The 25459-nt window shown below is 40.9% G+C and overlaps 2 protein-coding genes and 1 pseudogene across 3 annotated transcripts; 1 reads left to right on the forward strand and 2 right to left on the reverse strand.

Annotated features, from left to right (window-relative positions):
• Positions 1-471: 471 nt before the first annotated feature.
• LOC137282621 (uncharacterized MFS-type transporter YhjX-like) lies at positions 472-9502 on the forward strand. The gene is made up of 11 exons (XM_067814401.1): positions 472-747; positions 2307-2496; positions 2854-2977; positions 3389-3528; positions 4564-4690; positions 5541-5650; positions 5832-5940; positions 6975-7097; positions 7369-7578; positions 8096-8195; positions 9407-9502. Exons 1-11 carry the CDS (start codon positions 639-641, stop codon positions 9451-9453), a joined length of 1389 nt encoding a protein of 462 aa, XP_067670502.1. The 5' UTR covers positions 472-638; the 3' UTR covers positions 9454-9502.
• A 3320-nt stretch (positions 9503-12822) lies between these two features.
• LOC137282622 (glycoprotein 3-alpha-L-fucosyltransferase A-like) lies at positions 12823-20340 on the reverse strand. Of its 2 annotated transcripts, none has more exons than XM_067814402.1 (2): positions 20222-20340; positions 12823-14350 (listed from the first exon to the last, which is right to left on the reverse strand). In XM_067814402.1, exons 1-2 carry the CDS (start codon positions 20250-20252, stop codon positions 13173-13175), a joined length of 1209 nt encoding a protein of 402 aa, XP_067670503.1. In that variant the 5' UTR covers positions 20253-20340; the 3' UTR covers positions 12823-13172. The 2 variants fall into 2 exon arrangements, with proteins under 2 accessions (XP_067670503.1, XP_067670504.1); XM_067814403.1 differs by lacking the exon at positions 20222-20340 and adding an exon at positions 17816-17873.
• A 2791-nt stretch (positions 20341-23131) lies between these two features.
• Positions 23132-25253, reverse strand: LOC137281054 (monocarboxylate transporter 4-like; annotated as a pseudogene).
• Between the last annotated feature and the right edge of the window lie 206 nt (positions 25254-25459).

Below are 25459 nucleotides of genomic sequence, written 5' to 3' on the forward strand. Positions count from 1 at the left end.
CACATGCACTTTATTACTACACAGTGTCAAGCTACCATGACCACAGGCACTTCATTACTACATAGTGTCAAGGTACTAAGGCAGATAGGCACTTCATTACTACACAGTGTCAAGGTACTATGGCACATAGGCACATCATTACTACAGTGGGTCAAGGATGCATGACACACAGGCACTTCATTACTATACATTTACAAGGTACCATGGCACACAGGCACTTCATTACTACAGTGGGTGAAGGCACCATGACACACATGCACTTCATTACTACACAGTGGTACCATGACCACAGGCACTTTATTTCTACACTGGGTCAAGATACTATGGTTTATTCGTCTCATAACTACATAATGTCAAAACACGGAGCCGATACTGTTCAAGGCGACGATAAACAAGTTGAGGCACATAACATCACTTTCACTCCAGGCACAAGTAAACAGAGGAAGAACTGATAACCCAGCTTAGCTGCCCAAGCGCGGTGATTTATCACTTGTGAAGTTATCACGTGTAGGACAGTAAACAATCGTGATGGCCTCGCTACGGGACCACTGCAAGTCACGTTTCTTATGATACACTGATCCAATCTGCTGGGACATTTATTGGCGTGTCAGTTATTCAGTAAATGTCCTGCAACAGACATGGAAGAGAAACCCAAAGGAACTTGCACCGGTGTGCCAAGTAAAGGGATTATTACCATCATCGGGAGCATCTGTATTGTTTTCTGCATGGGCAATGGCTATACATTCGGTGAGATTTGACTATTTGACTCGTCTTGTGGGATAAAATTGAGGTAAATGATACTGAATGAGTTTTACACCCTCTTGAACGGATGTTATTGGTGACATCGCAATGTGTTAGATTAATGTCTGAGATGTTCATAGATTTATTTCAAAAATACTATTTCTTGAGTCCTAGCAGATCTCCCCAAACTCAAGGTCGGCGTTCTGCTCTGACTGTTCGCATCAAAGCCAGATTTGCCGTCCGTCAAAGTCAGAGTCTTTGCTAGTTTGTTAGGTGGTGGCAAATCAACATATATGAATTATATCATCCACTAGTGTTGATATAAACGATGACATGTTACCGATAGCACAGTACATATGGGCTTAACATACATGTGCTGCTCCTGATACACACGTGAATAAACGAGTGCACGTTTACACGTGTATGCAAATAGGCACACATACATATTAAGAACAAAAAGCTTAGCTTTCTAATTTCGAGAGGGTTGAATATATGTTGTTTTACTCGAGTCTGAAATCCAGTCAGGAATGACTTAATTCTCACACTGCATGTGTTTTATAACACAGCCACTATACCAATGCTGGCCAATACCGTAGTTGCATAGGTGTGACGGGAATATTATGGAATTATCATTTGCCGAAAACGCTCGTTCTATAATAATATTCCTCTACGACATACTATCAACATACGTTCTATTTTGTCTCTTCGAAGTCATGACAGAAAGTACATTTATTGTGAGATCCTTTACGCGTTCATGTCGTTCTCTGAAAGAAAACAGATCCTGAACTTACGTCTTTTTCGGAAATTCGGAGAAACGCTTGGAGCCATTGGAAGATGCTGTTTTTGAGAGGATGTCCTGCAGCACGTGTCAGGTGTCGCTCAGCCATGCAGATAGACGTATCCCTAAGCTGTCCTCCAAACGCCGGTGAGATACGCCTATCTGCAATGTGACAGGAGTTACAGATAACAGACATGAATTGTTTATGTGTTTACGTGAATATTTAGAGAAGCAAATTGTGTAACTGCTTTTCCAGCACTGTACGACATGATAAACAACTTCTTATCGTCGTACGTACCTTGACTAACCTAATCACGTCTTTTTTCAATAAATGATATAAATATATCCTCGGACACATTCGGGCCAGACAATACGGTGACTGGCAACATGTACTTCGATCCATGCATTTGAAATAAACCTTCTTATCTGAATGGCTGCTTGTTACCTAGCCTGACGACCCGATCCACTCAGTAACCTCTAAGAAGCTTGCTTGAGGCCTACATTTTCATTTCATTTTCAATGGACAAGTAGTCTATGAGTAACAGGATGATAGTTCAAATATTACTCACGGGCACAGGTAAACCCAGACATCGGTTTCACACATTGTGCCCATGCTGGGAATCAAACACGCGTCATAGGCGTGACGGGCCAACGCTTAAACCACTAGGCCATCCCAGGGGCCTGGAAACATGCTAAAAGTTGTGAACAAAGTAAATCCAAGCACTAGGGGTAGGCGACACGTACTTGCTGGTAGCTCTTGGGTGATACTGTAAATCTTTTATTGCAGGTAATTTTAACCCATACATTACCTCCTACTTGCGGAACAGGAGCGCCTCGACGGACGTTGCGTATGCCGACTCTGTGTGGATTTCAACAGCCAACACCATCGTCTACGGCTCGACGATGCCGGTACTCACTCTACTGGAACGGAGGCTGTCTGCTCGAGGCTGCATCGTTATAGGAGCTATCATATACAGGTGAACAGGGTACTTTTGTTTTACTTTGATAAGCAGATAAAACCCCAAGAGGTAGATACAGAATAATTGTTTGCTTATCATGAGTTTAAGTAGGTTTCAAGAGGGAAATGTACACTGCCCCCAACAACAAATGAAGGATGCTTTGGTTCCTAAGCAAGTCAGGTTCTAGACCTTTAGATACTGGCGGTCCAACACTTTCCATTATCATACAAAGCATTTGTTTAAGGCTGAATCCGCTGGGCGATTGCACCATCCAACAACAAACAAACATACCAAGGTTATGTTATGGTTCAGTCAGGATTTCCAGGTGTTCCGCTTCCAGCTTTAAAACTAACTCACTCATTTGGCTTGCAACAGTATTTCAGTGGCGTCGACCTACTTCAGCATCAATTACAGCTACATCACAGTCGCCGCATCCTACGGTGCCATCGGGGCAGGGAAGGCGCTCTCATACCCCATCACAACCAAACTGGCATTCAGAGTAGGTGATATAAGACACTATTTGGCGACAACCTCTTTACACACAGCCTCTTGTAGCGACCGGGCTGGAAATGATCCAGCCAGAAAGAATAGGAATAGAATTGGTCTGCAGCAAGCCATGCTGAAAGGCGATTAACGGGCCAGGTTCTCTGACTTGGCTGAAGGATGCCATCGAATTACATTGATGAATACACATGATGTCAGGCACTGGGTTGTCTGGTCCAGACTCGATCATTCACCCAACCTTGTGAAACGGCTGGAATATGCTAATAATAGCAGTTTAATAACAAATAAAGAAGACAGAACATCATAGGGAACTCGGGTTCTATTATCGTTACAAGGGTACAATTGGTGTTCAGTGGTATGGTCGAAATGTTGGACTCAGAAGCTCTGTGCGTGTGTTTTATGTCAGTGGTTCCCGAACCGGAAGGGCTTAATCTGCGGCATATTGGAAGGAGGGTACGGCGGTAGTGGCTTCATCCTGAATCAAATCATCACTGGCTTCATCAACCCTGAAAACCTCTCTCCTGACCAGGAAGTAGGAGATAACGAGTAAGCAGAAGTCTGTTGATGAATGTGACAGCAGAAGGAAGAGCTTGTTGTGATAGGTTTCACTGGCAGCCATACCATACTCACACACGCTCATACAGATGCAAATATATTATGTTTGTATAGAAGATACATGTATGTTGACCTAAACTGATGGAGATCACAGTTTCCACAATGTTAACATAAGAACTAGTTAAAACACTCAATATTGTTATGTGACAGCTGAAAAAAGAGTCATCGTGATCATCAGTGATCCATTCTCACATTTGGTATCTGCATATATATATATCTGTATGTATGTATGTATGTATGTGTATGCATGTGTGTATATATATATCTCTGTATGTATGTATGTATGTATTATACATACATACATACATACAGAGATATATATATACACACATACATACACATACATACATACATACATACATACAGAGATATATATATACACACATACATACATACATACAGCTGAAAAAAGAGTCATCGTGATCATCAGTGATCCATTCTCACATTTGGTATCTGCATATATATATGTATGTATGTATGTATGTATGTATGTATGTATGTGTGTATATATATATATCTCTCTGTATGTATGTATGTATAATACATACATACATACATACAGAGATATATACATACACACATGCATACACATACATACATACATACATACAGATATATATATATGCAGATACCAAATGTGAGAATGGATCACTGATGATCACGATGACTCTTTTTTCAGCTGTCACATAACAATATTGAGTGTTTTAACTAGTTCTTATGTTAACATCGTGGAAACATCGTGCATACATACATACATACATACATACATATATACACACACACATACATACATACATACATACAGATATATATATATATATATATATATAGATATATATAGATATACATACATACAGATATATATATACATACAGATATATATATATCTGTATATACTGTTACACTTGAGCACATTACACCCAGCGATTCCCAGACCACGACCGACTAGTGTTTGTCTGTGTGTAGGTACTTTACACAGGCGATTCTCCTGGACATGGTGCCGTACACGTACCTGCTGCTGGGAGGGTTGTACACTGTGGTATTCGCCATAGGCATCTTGCTGATGAAGGAACCACCTGATGACAACGCCCAGGTGAGTAGGGTGTCTGTACCTGATGACCCTAATAGGTGAACAGGGTGTCTGTACCATATGACCCCGAACAGGTGAGCAGGGTGTCTGTACCTGATGGCCTAACCCAGATGAACAGGGAGTCTCTACCTCATGACCTCTCCCAGGAGAGCTCGGTGTCTCTACTTGATGACCCCGCCCAGGTGAGCAGTGTGTCTGTACCTGATGATCTCGTCCAATGAGTTGGATGCCTGTACCTGATGACCACACCCAGGTGAACAAGGTGTCTGTACCTGATGACCTCTCAGAGATGAGTAGGCCGTCTGTACCTGATGACCTCTCCCATGTGAGTAGGTTGTCTGTACCTGATGACCTTTCCCAGGTGTGTACCTGTGTCTGTACCTGATGACTCCGCCAAGTGGGCAGATTATCTGTAGCTGATGACTCTGCCCTGGCGAGCAGGGTGTCTGTACCTTATGGCCTCACCCAGGAACAACGATGACTCTCACTCATGTGATACATGTTAGATAGAAGCCATAGTATCCATTTGAATACATTTTATCTTTTGTTATTATTAAGCAACATTAACGTGAATTTGTAAGAAATAGCACAAGCCGAATACGCCCCCCCCCCCCCCCCCATGTTGATCATGTATATTTTACACCATCAGTTCACATCAATCAGAAATAGCATGTCGAACACCGATTCACATGGCAATGGCCATTTAGATATAATGTGTGTAATCTACACCGTTGATAATTCGCATCAATCGGAAACAAATGATATCGACCGTCCCACCAAATGATACTACTGAATGTTGACAAACATGCTTGACCATTTGATAAATGCCACGATGTAGTATTTTCTGCCACAGGAAATATCAGTTAATTACAAAAATGAAGAAGGAGGAGGTGTTGTTGCTGTTGCAACGATCAGTCAAAAGGACACGAGCACTGAGGTCATCAAGGAGTCTCACACTCAAGCGTAAGCTCCCTATCCCCTACTCCATCCAGTCCATAACATTTATCTACAGCATATAATCATAAGGAAAAGCCATTGTAGAAAGAGAATCACCCGTTATTTAATAATAAATGCAATAATGAGTAAACCTCTGCACATAAAACATTTTGTGGTATAACGGAGACAATAAGGTGTTTTTGTCCAGCCCCGACATGACACCGACGGAGGTCCTGCACACCTGGATATTCTATGCCGTGTGGTTTGCATACTTCTTTGAAGGTTTTGCTGTTGATGTCAACTTCTTCTTTTACAAGGTAAAGTATCAATGTATAGTATTCTAAAGAATTTTAACATTTTATCCCACAACAGAAATGTCATCAAAGAAAATGATACAATCACGTCTGACAAAAAAAACAAAACAAAAAAGTAAACCCAAACAAACAAAAAACCAAAACAAACAAATACACGAAAAAAAACAACAAACAACAAAACAAAACAAACAACAACAACAAAACAACAACAACCCAAAACAACAATTCAAAACAAAAAAGCAAACAAACCAAAAAAAACCAATTTGGTATTGGATATCGTCAAAGGTGATATGCACTACATTTTGCTGGAAGAACGTAGCATGTACGAACCCTTTACGTGCTGGCGATGGTGGATAGAGAGGATGTGGGGTGGCTTTCCAAAGAGGTAAATACAGTAATATTTGTAGACGTACCCCATGTCTCTCTTTAAATGCCACGAATGGTCTCTAGTGTGGTGATCTACCTCCAGCTGCTGGCGATCTCTAGCTCCATTCTATATTGTGTTGTTTTGAAATGATTTAGCATTTTACACTGAACTCAAACTGGTATTAATTAACTTGTGATAATCAAAACGTTATACTGTCCTTTGCTGACAGAATTTTAAAAATGTATGAAGATATTTATTTGTAGTATTGTCGTCACGATATGGCTGATGTGACGATGTGACGTAAACGTTTATCTCACTCACTTTAAATGACACTGTTAGCAAGGCTGTTTCTGTCTACGGCTCTGCTAATATCTGCAAGAAAGTTAGAAGATCAGTGAACGGAGGTTCGACTCCCAGACTTACTCTACATGATGTCACCTAGATACTGTAAGTGACGGTGTGGTAGCCCAGTGGTTGGAGCTTTCGCTCGTCACGCCGAAAACCCGGGTTATGTTCACACATGGTACAATGTGTGAAGCCCATTTCAGGAGTCACCAGCCGTGGTGTGGCTGCAATAATGTTAACAGCAATGTAACACTGAACTCACTCACTCCCTTAGAAATTGTTCAAAGAGACACCCAACTCACTCACTCATTCAAATCTGCAACAGACCTATGGCGAGACGTTCATTGATGATGATTACTTCCTGGCTCTTGTGGCCTCGTTTGGGTCCGTGAGCGTTGTGGCCGGGAATCTTTTCTGGGGCGTTCTCGCAGACAAGTATACGTACAAGGTAATATGTTTGAAAATAATTTTGAGAATTAAGAACCCAACCGTTTTTCCGTATAATATAGCCTAGTAGTAAAAACGTTCGCTCTCCACGTCGAAGATACGGGTTCGATTTTCCAAATGGGTAGGACGTGTGATGATATTGCCGGAAAGCGGCACCAATCAAACTCATGTTTGACGCCCACCCACAAGAGACTATTCAATAGTGACGCTGAGCATATATACCATAATCTTTTAAGTTTACCACCAATTTCTATATTTGCAATACGCACCAGCCTGTTCTGATGATCGTCAACTGCGTTTTCGGCGTCTTCACATCAACATTCTGTCTCACCGAGTATGGAGGAAAACCGATGTACTTCATCTGGGTGTGCGCCATACACTTCGCCTTCACTGGGCCTTTAACAATCCTACCCTTAATAGCCATGGAGGCGTTCGGTAGCAAGCACTTCTCCGTCAACTACGGCCTTCTCAACACCACAGCGGTAACAATCCAGATTTTATATAGATGGACACTTATTTCGAGACCAAAAGTTTGATATTCTGAAGGCTGAGACTTGGCTGAAAATGAAATTTCAGATTATGTCACGAAATGACATGTCTTTCAAAAATAATACAGAAAAACGACTTTAGTGGACGATAGCATACCAGCCCATCGGGCTACGAACCTACCCCTTTACTCGAACTGAATGATCGGTACCCCCTATACTGATTACTATAAACTGATTGCAAACGCAGAGTAAATCTTAATATATGAGACGCTGTATTTGTTAACTTTATAGCCCATGTAGGGTCATGATTTCTTGTATCCACATGTTTCGAAGTTCGGATATCTCGATATGTATATATACTGCGATGTTGACATAATGAGTCATTCTTAACATTTATCATTTTGTGAAGGCGGTTAGATTAGTCTGTAACACATTTAGCTGACGTCCCTTATTTTAGGTTACTCTTTACAGGTCAAATGAATATAGCCAGAATATTGTTTTCTCTTTCTAGGTTGCCTTCAGTTTTTTCATGGCGTTTTTCTCCTCCCATGTCAAAGATACCATAGGCTGGCATGGGATATATTTACTAGCGGCTGGTTTTCTCGTCATTAGTAAGTTACCTTTCACGGTGTTCTGGGTATATATTTGACCTCCTATAAAGCAACAACATTCACTTCATGCAGTTTAATTTAACGCCATAAATATGAATATCAACGGTGGTACAAGGTTTAATCAATGTTTCTCTCTCAACACAAACGCTAGGAGATAACAGCATTCACTAGTCTTGATTAGATTAGACTGGCAAAGTAGAAGTGAAAATTGCATGAATGATCACTGGAAATCCGTGGAGACACGGGTGTTCTGACCGGGTTACGTCTACAGAGCCCTCCACTAGAGATCAGAAATGGCACCTGAACATAAAGTGTGTAACATTTAAACAATGGTTGACTGCAACTCCCCTGACTACCAGACTACCTGTGGTAGAGTAGGCCTTCAGCAACCCATGGTTGCCATAAAAGGCGACTATGCTTGTCCTAAGTGGCGACTAACGGGATCGGGTGGTCAGGCTCGCTGACTTGGTTGACACATGTCGTCGGTTCCTAATTGCGCAGATCTATGCTCATGTTGTTGATCACTGGATTGTTTAGTCCAGACTCGATTATTAACAGACCGCCGCCATATAGCTGGAATATTGCTGAGTGCTGCGTAAAACTCAACTCAACTCACTCACTCACTCACTCAAACCCACTCACTCACTTACCATAACGACCGCCACATCAGCTTACGTATGTTACACTGTTGTGTCATGTTAGCTTTGGTTGATTAAGTGTACGGCGGTGGTGTAGCCTAGTGGTAAAAGCGTTCGCTCATCACGATGAAGACCCAGGTCGGGTACAATGTATGAAGCCAATATCTGACGATATTGCTTGAACGTACATTGTCGTAAATTGACGTAAGTTGAAAAACGACGTAAACTGACGTAAACCTCACTCACTCATTCACATAATGAAGTGTGCACATGTTGTTTTTACTTTCAATGTCGTAAACAAGGTATGTTTTATAAAATACAGTTCGAAAATCTGTTTCTGTGTATGATCAATATGAAATGTGCTGATTACACCTTGTTTCTCAAATGTCCTTACGGGGCGGTGGGGGAAGCCTAGTGGTTAAAGCGTTCGCTCATCACTCCGATGACCCGAGTTCGATTCTTCAAATGGGTACAGTGTGTGAAGCCCATTTCATGTGTTCCCCGCCGTAATATTGCTGGAACATTGCTTAAGTGGTGTAAAACTCACTCACTCAATGATCCGTACTGTTCCAGGTTTTGGGTTTTCTTCAGTCGTCTTTTTCAAGAAGTTTCAGAGGTGACAGTGACACTGCTGACATAAAAACGTTTGTACATAAATATGATTCTGTACATACTGTTATGTTGTTATTGATCCTATTTACGTTTACGTATGTGCTGTAACGGAAACCGTGGGGGCCGTGCGTTGACGTAAACAGGACTGGTTTTAATGAGATATTGTAAAGATAGTGTATATGATACATGTCGTAAACTAAAGAGCATCCACACACTCACCAATGTGCTGTAAGTGTGGAGCGGATCTTACTCAGCACTTACAAGTTCGTGTACATGGATTTTTTAATAATACAGCTTATTGAAAATAGAATGCAGTAAGATGAAAAGAGACAACAAAGTAGCTTGCAATGCCAATCCGTGGCCTGTTTCATCCATCGTCGATAACAACAGAATCCTCAATCGCAAAGCTGTAATTTTACCGAGACTGAACAAACAGCCACACATTGTGGTAGAAACCATAATAGAATGTTCGTATTCAAGAACCATCTCTTCTTTCTCGCCTCATGGAAAAATCCCTTGGTGTTATTGTGTCTAAGTATTAAGGGGCAAAGAGATTCGTACGCAAAAAAAACTGTCATTCCGTTTGAGAAAAATAGGATTAATTCTTCACCTTCTTACAGCCGAAACTGCAGCCACTGTGGTTGGATTTCTTATCTCGTTTCGTCTGGTTTACTGCAACCACCTGCTCGTGGGGATGTCTGTATTATATACTACCTTTCGGAATAGATCCTTATACTGATAGACCCGTGAAGGTCTACCAGGGGTAGAACAGGCCTTCAGCAGCCCATGTTTGCCAAAGGCGCGACTATGCTTGTCGTTAGAAGCGACTAAACAATTAAATGGATCGGGTGGCCAGCCCGCTGACTTGACTGACACATGTCATCGGTTCCCAGTAGTGGAGGTCTATGCTCATGCTATTCATCACTGGATTGTCTGGTCCAGACTCGATTATTTACCGACCACCGCCATATAGCTGGAATATTGGTAAGTGCGGTGTAAAACTAACTCACTCACTCTTATACCGTAAACAAAGGCATACCGCTGTGAACGGCTTGACAACGGTATAAGAATCTAAACGTCGCATCATATATAATGAAGAATCTGTAAGAAGGTGTCTTACCTACTTACAGCTGGTGCGTCAGTTGTGTTTTTTATTCCTGCAAAATTCCTCGACACGATCACTCGTGACAAACCATGTATCTGAACCTGCCTGCTCGATCCGCATCAGTGAACACGAAAAGCAAGGGTAAGATGTTCATCCTGCAATTGTGAATAGACACCGACTTTGAGATCTAGAATACCGTATAATAATTCGGATTGTATTTCTGTTTCAACTTATAAAAACCCCAGCCCTTCGCCTCAGCTGACGGACACTCATTAAAACGAATGTTTATTTAGAAGAGCGTCTTTACGTGATTGACTCAGTGAGCGAGTGAATATTATTTTAACATTCCTGCGGACACATGAAATGAGACTTGTGTTTTGTACGCTTGAGGGGAATTGGAACCTTACATTCTGCGTGACGAGGGAATATTTGAATGTAGCCCTGTATAAGTTCCTTTTCTGTCTTTACAATATATCTCAGTAGATTTGACCACCGGCTCACGGGGAAAAACGTGTTGGCGCGCACATAAAGTTATATACTAGTTTGACAAGGGATGTGGCTGTAGTGGAGCGGGTGTAAATACTCCATCTACAAAATAGAGATGTTCATTGAGCCTTGGGTTACCTCACACCTTTACAGAAGAAAAACCGAGAAACAAATACAGGGAAGAAGAAGAAGAAGAAGAAGAAGAAGAAGAAGAAGATGCTGCTGCTGCTGATGATGATGATGATGAAGATTATGGTGAGGAGGAGGAGACAGAAGGAGAAGAGGAAGACGAAAAGGAAGAAGAAAAAGAAGATGGTGAGGAAGAAGAAGATGAAGAAGAGAACACCAAATATTTTTTTATACAGATATGTTTCTGCTAGCAATAATGCAAATAATATTCTGCATATTAATAAACTGGGCCCTTATTCCCTATCCTATCCCTAAGAATTCTTAACTTTGATTGTAGCCAATGTGTTAACAAAGAGCTTACGAAGTTCGAAGTTCGTAGGGCAATGAAAGTTTCGAGAATAGGTCTGCCGATCAATATATTTCGTTCTTAACTCCATATACAAGTTATATTACGATGCACAGCTTTCATTTCTTTAGAATTTCCACCATGTTACTTAAATTAGTGGCATAGTCTCTGTTCACATTGTGTACACGTGTATCGCGCAGTTTGGGCATGCAAGCAAGTATTATCACAACCAAATCTTACAAGTAATAATGTAAAATAAACAAGACTAAACAGTGAGGAAAAGCTTTATAGATGGAATGCTGGTAATTATAAAAAATCGAAAGGTGTTGATGGTGAAACGGGACGTTTGTCAGATCAGAATCAGATCGTGTAAGTTGAATACTAATAAATCTGATCGTGCAAGTTCAATACCAATAAAGTACCTGAAGTCATCAACATCTTGAGTACGTCATGTCCACCAGTTTGTGGACGGTTTGTAACTAGTTTGTTATCCCGTTTGTTATCTGTTATAGCTTAAGATATCCGTGGAGTGACGTGTCTGTTTTAGACTGAAATAACCCGTGAAGATCCGGGTTAAAATCTATCTTCAGTAATCTAGGCTTGTGGTAAGGGGCGATTAAAAGTCTCGGATGGGTCAGGCTCGTGACTCGGTTGACGCATGTCAGCGTATCCCAGATGCGTAGACATGACGTGACGGGAAATGATGTGACGTGACGGGACGGGAAATGATGTGACGTGACGGGACGGGAAATGATGTGACGTGACGGGACGGGACGGGGCAGCACAGGACAAGTAGCGCACATATCAACTGGACCATGCTCAAGGCGCTTGAGTGTTCCCTTGATCAACGGATGTCTTTTGTATGTATTCTGGGGAGTATTAAACTCGTGCAGCCTGCTGGACGCAGCGAGTTATTGCACAGCCTCATCCTCACAAGGTACCCATGGGCAGGTTCTTTTAAGTGCACAGGGCTGCACATTATGGGTTTTTGGCAACACGGAAAGAGCCTGTACGTAATTTTAGGTCCGAGATATTCACACCAGGTTACACCTGGGGATGGAAGCAGGCACCTTTCGCTTACCTTTCGCTTAGAGAGCTCGTCCTACTTGCCCTTGCTGTTGATCACCGGATTATCTGGTCCAAACTTGATTATTTATGGCCCGCCGCCATATAGCTGGTATATTACTGAGTATGGAGTAAATCAATACACCAAACCAACCCTATTCCTGGGTATTGGTTTTGTCAAAATACATTTGTCATCAGGAACATTCAGCAAGCAATTTATACACCATAACAATTACACACATGAGATCAGCTATGTGTATCTGTAATTTATTCAGGCTTGACGAACAAAAGGTTGATTTGTAAAGATATGGATGAATATTTCAAAGACTGGATGCAGAATAAATAAAATTTTACGCTGCTGTCAGCAACATCAACAAACTACAGGCCGATGTCAAGGAGCGCACGACAACAGGCGACACCGTTTAAGTCCTCTGCATAAACACAGCAATTTTGTCAAACGAACGGAAACATCCACACTCATTCACTGTGAAGGGTGTGTTGGAAGAATTATCTAAGACCACAAACTGTTTCTTGTGCAATATTAATTCATGTTATCATATGCAGCGGTCAGGACACGTTTCTTATGATACAAAGCATTAGGGCAGATCTGTTGGCTGTACTAGACATTTTCCGGTTCTAAGCCACTGTTTCATATCTGTGTAATGCGTCCTTGTAATATTTCCGTGTAACTTGGCACACAGCTGGCACCTCCAGTCAAAGTCAGTCCCTTGTGAATTAATGTACTCATATTTGTGCTTCTTTATCAGAATATCACCCATAGCTGTCTCATTGTTCTCCAAATATTTGATATAATTCGCCAAACTTTTGGGACTGTCAAACGATGCCGTGTTGATGAAGGTTCCTTCTGGCAGAAGACGTGTGTAGTTAGCGCCTCCACGAACGATGGGAATAGCTGTAGTCATGAACGTGTTGTAGAACTTTTCTGTGATATAGTCTTTACAAAGAGAATTTTCAAACGACAGATAAAACCGATACGTTGTGTTTAACAGACCAAGACACTCGAAGAACCTTTCTCTGGGGCAGTCAAAGCTCTTGTTTTGTCTGCAGGCACCATAGATGTCAACGTCAATATATTTTTGTAGTTCTTTAACATACACTTCTCTCTTTGACGATGTACCACAGTTACTAACAAACCAAGCTATTGATCGGCTTTTTCGTCTTAGAACATCACTTATATTCACAGTGCCTCCTGTATACAAGATCCTATTGTAAGGAAAGGGTATATCCGAATCCAGGCGGTACGTCAATGTCCAATTGAAACGTCCATTCCAGTCAGAACGGAAAATCGTGTTTGAATGATAGTGAAGAGGTGATTCCCATCCATACAAAATCCACACCTGGTTCATGTTGGTGTTTGGGTGTTTGGATGCGGGCAAATTAACTCCATTGACAACCACAGCATCAGCAGATGATATGTGTGCCTCGTTCGTACTTATTTCACACGAACGAACGTAACAGTGGTCAAAGGACTTTACAGTCTTGTACAAGAGAGGGACGTTCATCCACACAATACGTTTCCGCGTTTCATAATCTTCTGTAGTAATGTTTACTGTCTGTCTGTGAAGCACGAGGGGATACTCAAGGGACACCTCGAGGGGGGACAGTCGTCTTGTAAATGTTGTCAGATTGGAAGTTTGCCATAGACATACATCCTGTAATGGAGTACTTGTCAAGTGGAAAGCCATCGCAGCAAGAGATGTCACCAGACACATCCCGAAACATAGTTTGTACTTATAGCTCATGGTGGCAGAAACTGAAACAACACAATGCATTTGATCAAGTTGAAAGGCAGAAATACATATTAATATTCATATTTATCTTAATTTGTTTAACCCAAATCACCTCACAGTCAAATGTGAACATTCACTGTCTAAACCCACTCTGACAGAACATTTCAACAGGTCAGTCCTCTATTGTGGGCATCCTAGAATGACTGTGGCTTTGCAACACTTTTAGCTCTATTCAAGTGATATCTCGAGGTAGAAGAACTATACCCGTGTAAAATACGCTCAAAATACTTGCTTGGTTGTCTATAAATATTTGGAGTTCCTTAATATAATTATTAACAAACCTTAGTGGAATCGAAATACTTTTAACGTTTTGATATCTACAAACAAACCTAGCAGTAGATGTTATGCGTCAGATTGAACACTGACAGCTACATAGCAAGCTATAGTGACGTATGATGGACACATCATTCAAAGTCAACGTGCGCACTGACCGTCTATTGTCTGGCGACCGTGGTTGCATCGCCGGACAAGATATAGTTATGTAACAATACACCAGCAACGCATCGCCAGTCACGATTTAAATTCACGACAATGTATTGTTCATTCATTAAGGTATCAATCAAAGTCAAACATAGGAGGACGATTTACTGTGCAAGTCAAGCATCTTCACTGGTCAGTACACAACACCACTGACAGTAAACTGTTTGACTGTAATCGTTCCTCTTCTTATTATTAAGGTATTAAGGTGTTCTTGATTATAGAACACCAGGAACAGCATGAAAGAACACATTGCACTTATTTGGGGAATCGTACCCAGTTCATCGGTGTGACGAGTGAAGCCCCTAACGACTTGCTTAGAACATCTAAGATTCGTCCGCATCTACAACCATTCTATAATTACGATATGCTGGTCCCTACTTGAATAACTAATGGAGGTTGACTGACTTAACATTATCAGTTCTAAACACTACACGTTATGCTATTTAAAAGTAAATGGTATATCCTATAAATGTCTTCCGTATAAACAGTTTAATCACACTTGTATATATTGACTTATTTGAATGGAATTTTGTTCATCCAATCAGACTATGAATATTAAACTGTATACTCGGAAACCAGGCCAAATAGGATAAGCCATGTTTAAAGGGAAAAGTTTAATGTGTATTAATTCGCTTTAGATTATGTTGGGATAGATCAAGAGAGTGTACCCCCAGTTTGCCATCAGCCATGAGGGGTTTTCCTGGAGGACGCACGTGATTGACAACACGGACACTGTGACTTCATTCATTCATTTCATACACATCAACAGCATCATCATCATCATCATCATCATCATCATGAACAATCTCATCAGCATGCAATATTAGCTATCATCATGATACAAACATACGTTATTATCCTTCACAATATCACATACGTACATAATTAGTAAGAAACTCGTGACACCATCTTCTCGCGGTTTAGTCGCTGGCGATACTTCTCCTTAGGTCTCACACAGCCACCACCCTGCAGCAATATGGTGACCCCACAATTTCGAGGTTGCGTCACGTTGCGTCACGCTGCGTCACCTCGGAAATGTGGGATCACCATACTACACCTGAAACTGCATCAATGCTCTTTCTGTGTAATTCTGATCAGATTGATAAATCTATACATTTTAGGATGGCAAGCGCTTTCACATGACTGTTTTTCCTCGGACCAAGAGTGTCCACGTAAGTGGCTGACAACCCTGCACCCGCTGCTCGATAACGTAGTCTGCAGAGTCTCTTACACCTGGAGTGTCCATGTCACAGTCTTCTAGGGCATAAAGCCAAAAGACACTAATATCACTCAGCCGAAGTGGAAGGGCTGCTGCACGACGGACGAGCTGATTCATGCTGGGGTTCGTCCTGAAAGATGCTTGCAGGCAAAATCATTGTGCATCTTTCCATATAGTCTGCCTTCTATACAGGAACATCCAACCCTCTGTCTGGCATTGAGACTCTATACTATGCGGATGGCGTTTTGGGCGGCTATCCCGAAGTCGGTGAAGACGTGTGCAGGCCGGCGGACGACGTTCAGGACGGTGTTATTTTGTTTCAGGATGTTGAGCAGTCTCTGGTACGAAGTCTGCTTCTTGTTGGGAAACAGCTGCAGGACATATACGAACGGAAGCATCTCATGGTGGACAAAGGCGTGGATGGAGTAGATCTGGTAACCTAAATTTGGGCACATGCTGAAGTGAGTGAGTGAGTTAATATTTAACGTCACATCCGCAATATTTCAGCCTTATCGTGACGAGAACACGATTGATATTGAAAGGAAATATGTATACATTATGGAAACCTGGCATCAAAGGACAACACATGCTGAAGGTACCATCACAGAAGTAACATCTGACGGCTGTAATGTTGTGTTTTTAAGGGCCTTTTACGATTTAATGGTTGTGGAACATAGCAAAGGCAAGCTGTGTTATGTTGTTATATATTAATCATGTCTAGGATATCTTTAAGACATTGAATAGTATTTTTCTATCACTAAATTCAAAACTGGCTGTACAGAAGGTACAAGGAGTAGTAATGGGCTTATTATCGAAACGTATTTATGTAAACCATGTAACGTGCCTATGGGTGAATATGATATTGTCATATTATGACAAACAGTATCAATTACTTCAACAAAACTGCCATATGTTACAGCATCGATCCTCTGTATAATAACCTTCTGGAACTGTGTGTTTTCTTTCTGTCTTTCTTTCTTTATTTATCTAATATACCACAATAACGATAATGAAAAACGGTATCAAATACTTAAACGAAACTGTCATATGTTACTGTATTGATCCTCAATCAAAACTAATTGCATTTGTCATTCTTTCATCTTTTAAATACTGTATTCACTACCAAATATGGTCATTCTGTTTCTTATTCTGAGTATAAATCGATGACAATACAGTCAATTCTCGATAATGCGACAATGCACAAAAAATTGGAAACCGTTTAAAAAAGTGATAATTACTGTCGTTGATCCGACATTTTCTCCTTCTGACTCCGACATACCAATCTCTGAAATAGTTATTGTCAATACGTTGTGGAAACATTCGTTATCCGACAATCAGCTTCAGATTCTATTGTGGTGAAGTAGAAACCGTTCTCTTCAACATTACCAGATTCCTAATTAAAATACATATTTAAAATTGGAAAATCTGACCCTGATCTGATTTTGATCTTTGACCATATGATATTATCAAGATACATCTCAAATACTTCATGAAAGCTTTGTTTATCTATCAAACACCCGGTAGGCCTTCCAGCCAGATCAGTGTGGCAACGTGTCCATCACCAAAGCAGACAAATATCTTTCATGGTGGCGACATCATCAATATCGTGCTTTCGGATTGTTTACATCAAAGGAGACGTCATCAGCCAAATGGAATCAAATGTTTTCATATTCAGTAGCGGGAGGTTTAATGCATTGCTTTGTTAAATTAAAATCAAAACCAACTCTACCTTGAACACGTTGCATTCAGGAAGGTGTCCGTCAACGTGCTGTGACCGTGCATGATAACGTATTATCGACAACCACCGACCTGTCGCCTACACTACGCCGACGTTGCAGTGACAGTGTAATCCTATAGTGTGGATAAACTTGCAAAATATTCTGCACTTAAATCCGCATATTGTCCTCTGAAATATGAGCCTCATTTTCCGGTTAGTTAGTCGGTTCAGTTTAGGAAATTGCTTTAGTCGGTGATTCATGAACCAGGAATCAGACAGGGAAGTGTTAACGTTAATCTTGTTCTCTGCAGTCAGATAATGTGTGAAACCCATTGTAATAATGTAATATTGCTAAAAGCCGTGTACAACTAACCTCACTCATTCACTGACAAATAGTCTTCTGAAGAGTTGTCAGTATACACTAGCACAAAACTGAGAAATAATCGTGGCTATATATGTTCTTGCCTATCTTCAAAGGATGAAAGTATAGAAACTAGAAGGGCTGATATATTCCTGTTGTTGATACCTACCAGTGGAAAATGTAGACATCATATAATTACTGACATCACCAAGTGAAAACAGGAACTCAACTCTAGACAAAGTCCATGTAGATGTGTTTCATAAATTGCACATGGTGCAACCCGTGAAGATCAGGGGCTCCTTTCACAAAGTAACCTTTTGCTAAGGTCAACCTTAACTCACATTCTACAACATTGCACTAAAGTTATGTTAGATTTTGGTAACCTTAGTGCAGTGTTAAAGAATGGTAACTAACCAGTGTTAACTAAGGTTGACCTTAGTTAAGGTTGCTTTGTGAAAGGAGCCCCAGGGCTAGAATTGTCTCCAGCAGCCCATGACTGTCGGACAAGGCGACCAAGCGAATGGATTGGTCAGGCTCACTGACTTGGATAAGACAGATCATCGTACCTATATCTGAACTGCCTGTATACATGCACATGTCGGTGATCATTACGGTCCGGACCGCCAGTATACAATGACATGAGCCAATCAAATCAGCGAGTCTGTCCACCCGATCCCATTTGTCACCTCACACGACAAACACGGGTTGCTGAAGGTCGATTCTAACCCGGACATTCAGATTTGAGACACTACCTTATGTCGTATGTACACATACTCCTTTGTCCTTGCTAATGATAAATAGCCGGTTCACCGATGAAACTACTCGCGAGAACAATCAGAGATAGTGCAGTAGTAAGTATATACATATATTGTATCCTACCTCCCACGTAATATCCACGCTAATGACCTCTTGATAGCCCGGATATCACACTACAATATGGCAGTGTTTGCTCCCGTGGAACTGTGTACACACTATTCATTTACACTACTGTAAGCTATCTCAATCGTGTTATCGAAGCTTCAGTCTATTTATTTCATAAGAGACCGATGAATTGCTCACTAACACAAAATCAAATAATTACAACACAATCAAATTCTGCACAGTCATGTGAAGTCGACAGAACATCTCTGACGATTTGTCTCATAGGTTTGGTCACACGAATAAATACTTTCTTTCGTCGTTTAAAAAAAACCCCGATAATTATTTTGTTGTAACTTTTCGCTATGTTTGACGATGGAGGGGGGTGGACACTTCCTGGTAGACCATCCAGGGGTGCTCGTTGCACCGGTGAAATTGACGTACGATTTTTGTCCTACGATGCACTATGGGGGGTGGGAATTTGTCCAGGAGGTTACCAATAAGACCATCTTTGCAGTCATTGTCGATAAGGTTCTGAAACTGCACACTCAAAGATGATAACTATAAAATTATTACACGACAAAATCTCAAATTTAAAGCCATCCCTCGTGTGGATAGCTGACACGCTGTAACGTTCAGTCATGCAAGTGGATATAGGAAAAAGACGCCCACTGGTTATTCCTTTACATGAATTTCAAACATGAGCCAAAAGGTAAATCTTTGGATCTTTTAACAACGAATATGAACGACAAGCTATTAAATAAAGCAAGCACGTATATATGTTCCAGGTATACAGTGTCTGCGGTTCACCAACATGAGCTTGTGAGTGAGTGGGTTTAGTTTTTCGCAGCATTTTTTGCAGGATCACGGCAGGAGACACCAGAAATGGGTTCACACATTGCACCAATGTGGAGAATCGAGCCGAGAGAATCGAGAATCTATCTTCGATATGATGGACGACGGCTTTAAGCGCTTGGCAAACCCACGGCGCCTTATATAGACGACAATCCAATGATTGATATTATAAGCAGCGACACGTCCCGCTTGGTTCGAGGAAACACACATCATCTGACTTCCAGAGCAAATCCTGTAGCCTCGCACGACAAGCACAGGTCCTGAACTAACTGGAATAGGCATCGGCCAATAGTAAAGAGTAGTACTCAGTTATTATGAATAGAAACATAGTGAATGCACTGTACCTTTTAAAAGTTCATTTAACTCCGTTCTCATTAGCTTGGGTTTTTTATGCAGGTCACAATCTGCCTGCTCAATACTGTCTTTGTGAACGAGCTCCAGAGAGGTATCCTGCGACTGCGACCCCGTTGTTTATTGACCGTCAGACGAGCTTCATTTCCCTCGCTATACCATGAGTATGCGCTAATATGACCAGTTGCGTAATAATGAAAACGAGAAAACCCTGTCCACATCGTTCAGAAATCTACTAAAAGAAGAGTCGATTGTACAACTGTAACCATATCAGACCACACAGTCCCGTGACTGACAACATTCGATTCGAGCGATGTGTTTATGAACGTGATAGTTTCATGACGTCATATTGAGTAACACGTGCATATGAAATACTGTCCGTGACAGTAGGTGTTTAAAATATTTGTGACACTTGAGCAGCAATTTGCATAAAAATGTAGAACACATCTTTGTTTAGCGAAATGTATGTCCTTAACTATGAAACGTTTCTTTCCTTGAATGCGATGATGTATATGTACCGTTAACCGTCATATTTATCGAGATTCTCACCTCTACACTGGATGCTTTTTGTTATAATTACCTTCAACCTAAGTGGTTGGTTAGAGTGGTACAGAGAGTAAACAATCAATTCCAGACTGTTCAGACTAGTACAGAGATTCAAAATTCAATTCCAGACTGTTTAGGCTTGTACAAAGTGTCAACACTCACTGTACGAATCGAAGGTAGCCGCTAGGTTAATGCATCCGTTTGCCACAACTAAGTTCAAGATTCGATTCCCCTAATGGGTACAGTCTGTGAGGCCTATTTCCCGTGTCCCCCGTCGTGGTATTGCTGGAATATTGCCTTAAACAGAGTAAAACCATGTTCACGCACTTCTAAAGTAGTGCTCAACCTATTGAACATTTGAACATTGTGATCCTGGATTGTTATGCATTTGTACCAAAACTGGAAAAGAGGAAAGGTTTCACTTGTTTCCATTATTCGTTGTAACGATTGGTAAATACGTGGAACTCGATTGCTTACGCGACCGTTACACACACCTTCATCCCACACATGAAAAGCAGGGTTACCACTGGTTCTCAAGACCCATGTTTTGTCGTAACATGCGACAAACAGGATAGGGTGATAGAGCTCACTGACTTGGTTGACACATGTTATCGTGTAGCAACTGCGTAGATCGATGTTCGGGATGTTGATCACTGGATTGTCTGGTCCAGACAGCTTGAATATTACTGAGTATGGCGTTAAACATCAAACAGACAGACTACGCCCTCGTGCTGATAATTGCTACTAAGTGTCCGTATGGTGTGACTACGCCATACTCCACTTTTCTGAATGCAGTAGAGCAATGCGTCAAAACCCTTCATGCAATTGGTCAGGGAGCGTGGGGTGACCCTCTTCTGAATCTTGCAAAGGGAAACATTCAAACTTAGTATTTCAATTACCGGCGAAGTTAATGGTGTATTCGTAATCTCTGCTTGTGTCATAAAAGAGACCTGCAACACCAAAAAATATAACACAGCCAAAATGGTAACTGATCAGTCTCGATTGTCTGCAGCAAAAGAAATTCCATTTGGTATGAAATACTAAAATAACATTTACAGAAAATTGGAAATGAGAAACACACAGTTCTGACAACAGCTGTTCATAGTAAGCATATAATGCTCTACCAGTGACATCTGCCACCCAACACGAGCAATTAATTGTTTGGATGTTGTTCCACGGAAAGAAGCATAATCATATCAAGGTCATTTTCTGACCATGAGTTGTTTTTTCTTTGACACGAAAAGAACCTATTCCATAAACGTCACGTAAATAATGTACAGTTTGACACAAACGGAAATAATAATAGATAATGGGAATTAACTTGTAGCTCATAAACACATGTACATTTTGATACAAAAATGAAATAATAATAGATAATGGGGACTAACTTGTAGCTCATAAACACGTGTACATTGTGATAAAAAAAGAAAATAATGATAGATAATGGGGACTAACTTGTAGCTCATAAACACGTGTACTTTTTGATACAAAAAGGAAATAACAATAGATAATGGGGACAAATCTGTAGCTCATAAACACGTGTACACTTTGATACAAAAGGAAACATCAATAGATAATGGGATACAGGACAAAGTGTATGGATAGCAACTTCTTGAATTTTACAAAGTTAACAGTTAGCTTTACTGTTCAGTTCAGCTCAACCTGATGAGGGGGCTAGGATAAGCCCCGAAACGTCGCAAAATAAATTCAAGAAGTTGCTATCCATAAAATTTGTCCTGTATTCCTACGCCAACTTCTAAATGCCTTTGAAGAATCACAATAGATAATGGGGACTAACTTGTAGCTAATAAACACGTGTACACTTTGATACAAAGTACAATCTCCATAAACACCAGGTAAGTAACATAGAATAGATACATATTAAATAGTAGAATATACCAAAAGCATGTCACGTTGTCACGCGTTTAACAAATGGATACATGAAAATACATACAGGATTTACATACTTCCAATAGGTGGTCCAACCATAGTCAATTCCTAAGACAATAGTAATACAAATAATGCACTGAACATCATTTCAAGGCAATACGTGCGGGAGAGCAGTGGCCAGTGCCATTAATGATATCCCTAACATTCCTTGTAGTCCGACATGGAGGATAATGCTTCCAATAGCTGTCAGACAGTGGCCAGTGCCATTAATGATATCCCTAACATTCCTTGTAGTCCGACATGGAGGATAATGCTTCCAATAGCTGTCAGACAGTGGGCAGTGCCATTAATGATATCCCTAACATTCCTTGTAGTCCGACATGGAGGATAATGCTTCCAATAGCTGTCAGACAAGCAGAAACAGTCGTGTCAGACGTCACAGTGCTGACTGTCCTCCTCCTTCGAGCTCATGCATCCTTGTTCTCCACACTGTAAAGCTCAAACATAGCTTCTTCTTTACAGTCTTGGTCAAGGTCGTTTCTATCAAAGTCAACTGGGACTGGTTTCTGGTCCTCCAATGTAGGACGATTGTACAAGTCTGAGAGAAACACTGTTAATGGGGCAACTGTAAGAAGTCCAGATGAACCTCCAGACATACAAATACCATAAACTAAATTCACATGCAGCCTCTTAGCGAAGTAGTCACCAGGTGCCACGCCACTCACGATGGCTGCAAGACCACATCCTACAATTGAAAATAGATGTCATTTGGACGTCAAAGAGCACGAGAAAGTACTGACAATATTTCAGAGTGAATGGTGCAATGACACATATTTTGATGGTATTCCTAAATATATACATCATTCATTGAAGTGATCTGCATGAGCAGTTGACGAGTTTGGACTAATAACATGGAAACTTGATAAGACCTATATAAGAAGCTACGTGGGACGTTTCCTATTGTGTACGTCTGTGTAAATTGACATTTTCACATTCATTCACCAGATGAGTCATTATCCCCCAGGTCAGTCATGTATTCCTCGACAGCAAAGCACGTGGTCAACAGCCACGTTTCAGTATATCAGTTTGTAATATTTGTTATAGCTCACCATGTAACCTGACTATTATGTTTGGTACTATGTGTAGAATATTAATACCAATGGACCTGCTTTGTACCACTTATCATAATAGCGATATTCACCTGTAATAACTCCAAGGGTGATGACCAATCCAGTGACAGTTCTACAGAAGGATGCAGTTGTCGGTCCTGCAAGTATCAGGATGCCACCAGTCAACCTGTGTCCCAGTCTGCCTTCTAAAACACCCGCCAGTGGTCCTTGAAGACACGATTTATTTCAAAGACAATAAAAGTATCGTGGATTACAACGCCTTGATTATTTGTTACAATATGTTTTCGTGGCAATATGTTATACGTCTGTGAAAGACGCTGTCTCACATTGTCCTCCAAGACAATGGGAATATCACTCACTATGTGTTAGTGACTGACCTGAAAACAAGACAAAGTGTTTATTGTTTATATTAACGCTGGTCTCAGTCATATTACAGGTGTATGATTACGGGCCGTAAATAACCGAGTCTGGTCCAGACTCTGAAACAGATTGGCATCATGAACATCGACCAATGTAATGGGGAAACTATGGCGTGTGTCAGCTGTAAAGGTCTCTCCATGAGCTAGATAATCCAGTGACTGAGAGTATGAGTGAACACTCATAAGCTTTGCCAATTGGAGTCACTCACTAATATTCTAGCTAGATTGTGGCGGCCTGTCAATATCGGATCTGGACAAAACAATCCAGCGATCAACGCCATGAGCACGTGGCTACAAATGTGACCACCCGACCCCGTGAAGACTACTGAAGATTATTGAAGACCAGTTCGAACCCGGATCTTCACGGGTCTTATGGATACCATCTGTGACCTACCATCTCCAACTATGTTGAGGCTGTTAGAGCAATGTCATCAGAGATCTTCTACCCATAAATCGTCTTGTAAACGTAAGATACTTTAGAACATATCCGTTAGCACTGTTAAAGCACTGTCATCACAGACCTTGTACCAATGAATCTGATTGTAAACGTAATGTACGCAACTTTAGAACATATCTGTTGAGACTGTTAAAGCACTGTCATCAGAGACCTTATACTAATAGATCGTATTGTAAACGTAAGGTACCCAGCATTAGAACATATCTGTTAGGACCGGGCATGCCTGTAATTATTGTAGTTGTTGACGGCTAATACTGCGTGTCATCATTGTCCAGCATGCATATGTATGAATCATATTGTGGGCCTAATTATATATCGGTGTTGCGTCATGAACATCAGAAATACACTCACCACACACTGAAAATGTCCCCAACAGAGTTGATCCAACCCACTACACTTTGACTATGTCATTGTCAATTTCCTCCAAATTGGCTGGTGTAAGCACCCCAACAGAGGATACCAATGCGCCATAGAGCACCTCAATAGTGAAACAAGCACCAAGAACCACCCAGGCATATCCATGGTCAATACTTGGAATGTTCATGTCTTGTTTCAAATGTAACAGGTATAAAATATCCTCCATGATTCTACCATGCCAACGTGAAATGCACGTATTTGATTGGTCAGTCCATAAAACTAGCCGCTTTCGATTGCGGATTTTACAGTGCTCACGTATTCAACACTGTCTCACTACTTCACCTTGACCACTAACATAACTGATATCAACGCAAAATACGTTATGGAAATGCTGATAAAGCATTTATTAAAACTCGAACTATACAGTTACAT

Source organism: Haliotis asinina, chromosome 4 (genome assembly GCF_037392515.1).
Source record: "Haliotis asinina isolate JCU_RB_2024 chromosome 4, JCU_Hal_asi_v2, whole genome shotgun sequence".
Classification (NCBI taxonomy): domain Eukaryota; kingdom Metazoa; phylum Mollusca; class Gastropoda; order Lepetellida; family Haliotidae; genus Haliotis; species Haliotis asinina.

Excerpts from the sequence above, each read along its gene's own strand:
- LOC137282621 (XM_067814401.1), top strand. The coding sequence starts at position 639 with ATGGAAGAGAAACCCAAAGGAACTTGCACCGGTGTGCCAAGTAAAGGG. Across the intron at positions 748-2,306 it reads GGGCAATGGCTATACATTCG|GTAATTTTAACCCATACATT; the intron begins GTGAGATTTGAC and ends CTTTTATTGCAG. Across the intron at positions 8,196-9,406 it reads GGCTGGTTTTCTCGTCATTA|GTTTTGGGTTTTCTTCAGTC; the intron begins GTAAGTTACCTT and ends GTACTGTTCCAG.
- LOC137282622 (XM_067814402.1), bottom strand. The coding sequence starts at position 20,252 with ATGAGAACGGAGTTAAATGAACTTTTAAAAG. Across the intron at positions 14,351-20,221 it reads GTTAAATGAACTTTTAAAAG|TTTCTGCCACCATGAGCTAT; the intron begins GTACAGTGCATT and ends GTGTTGTTTCAG.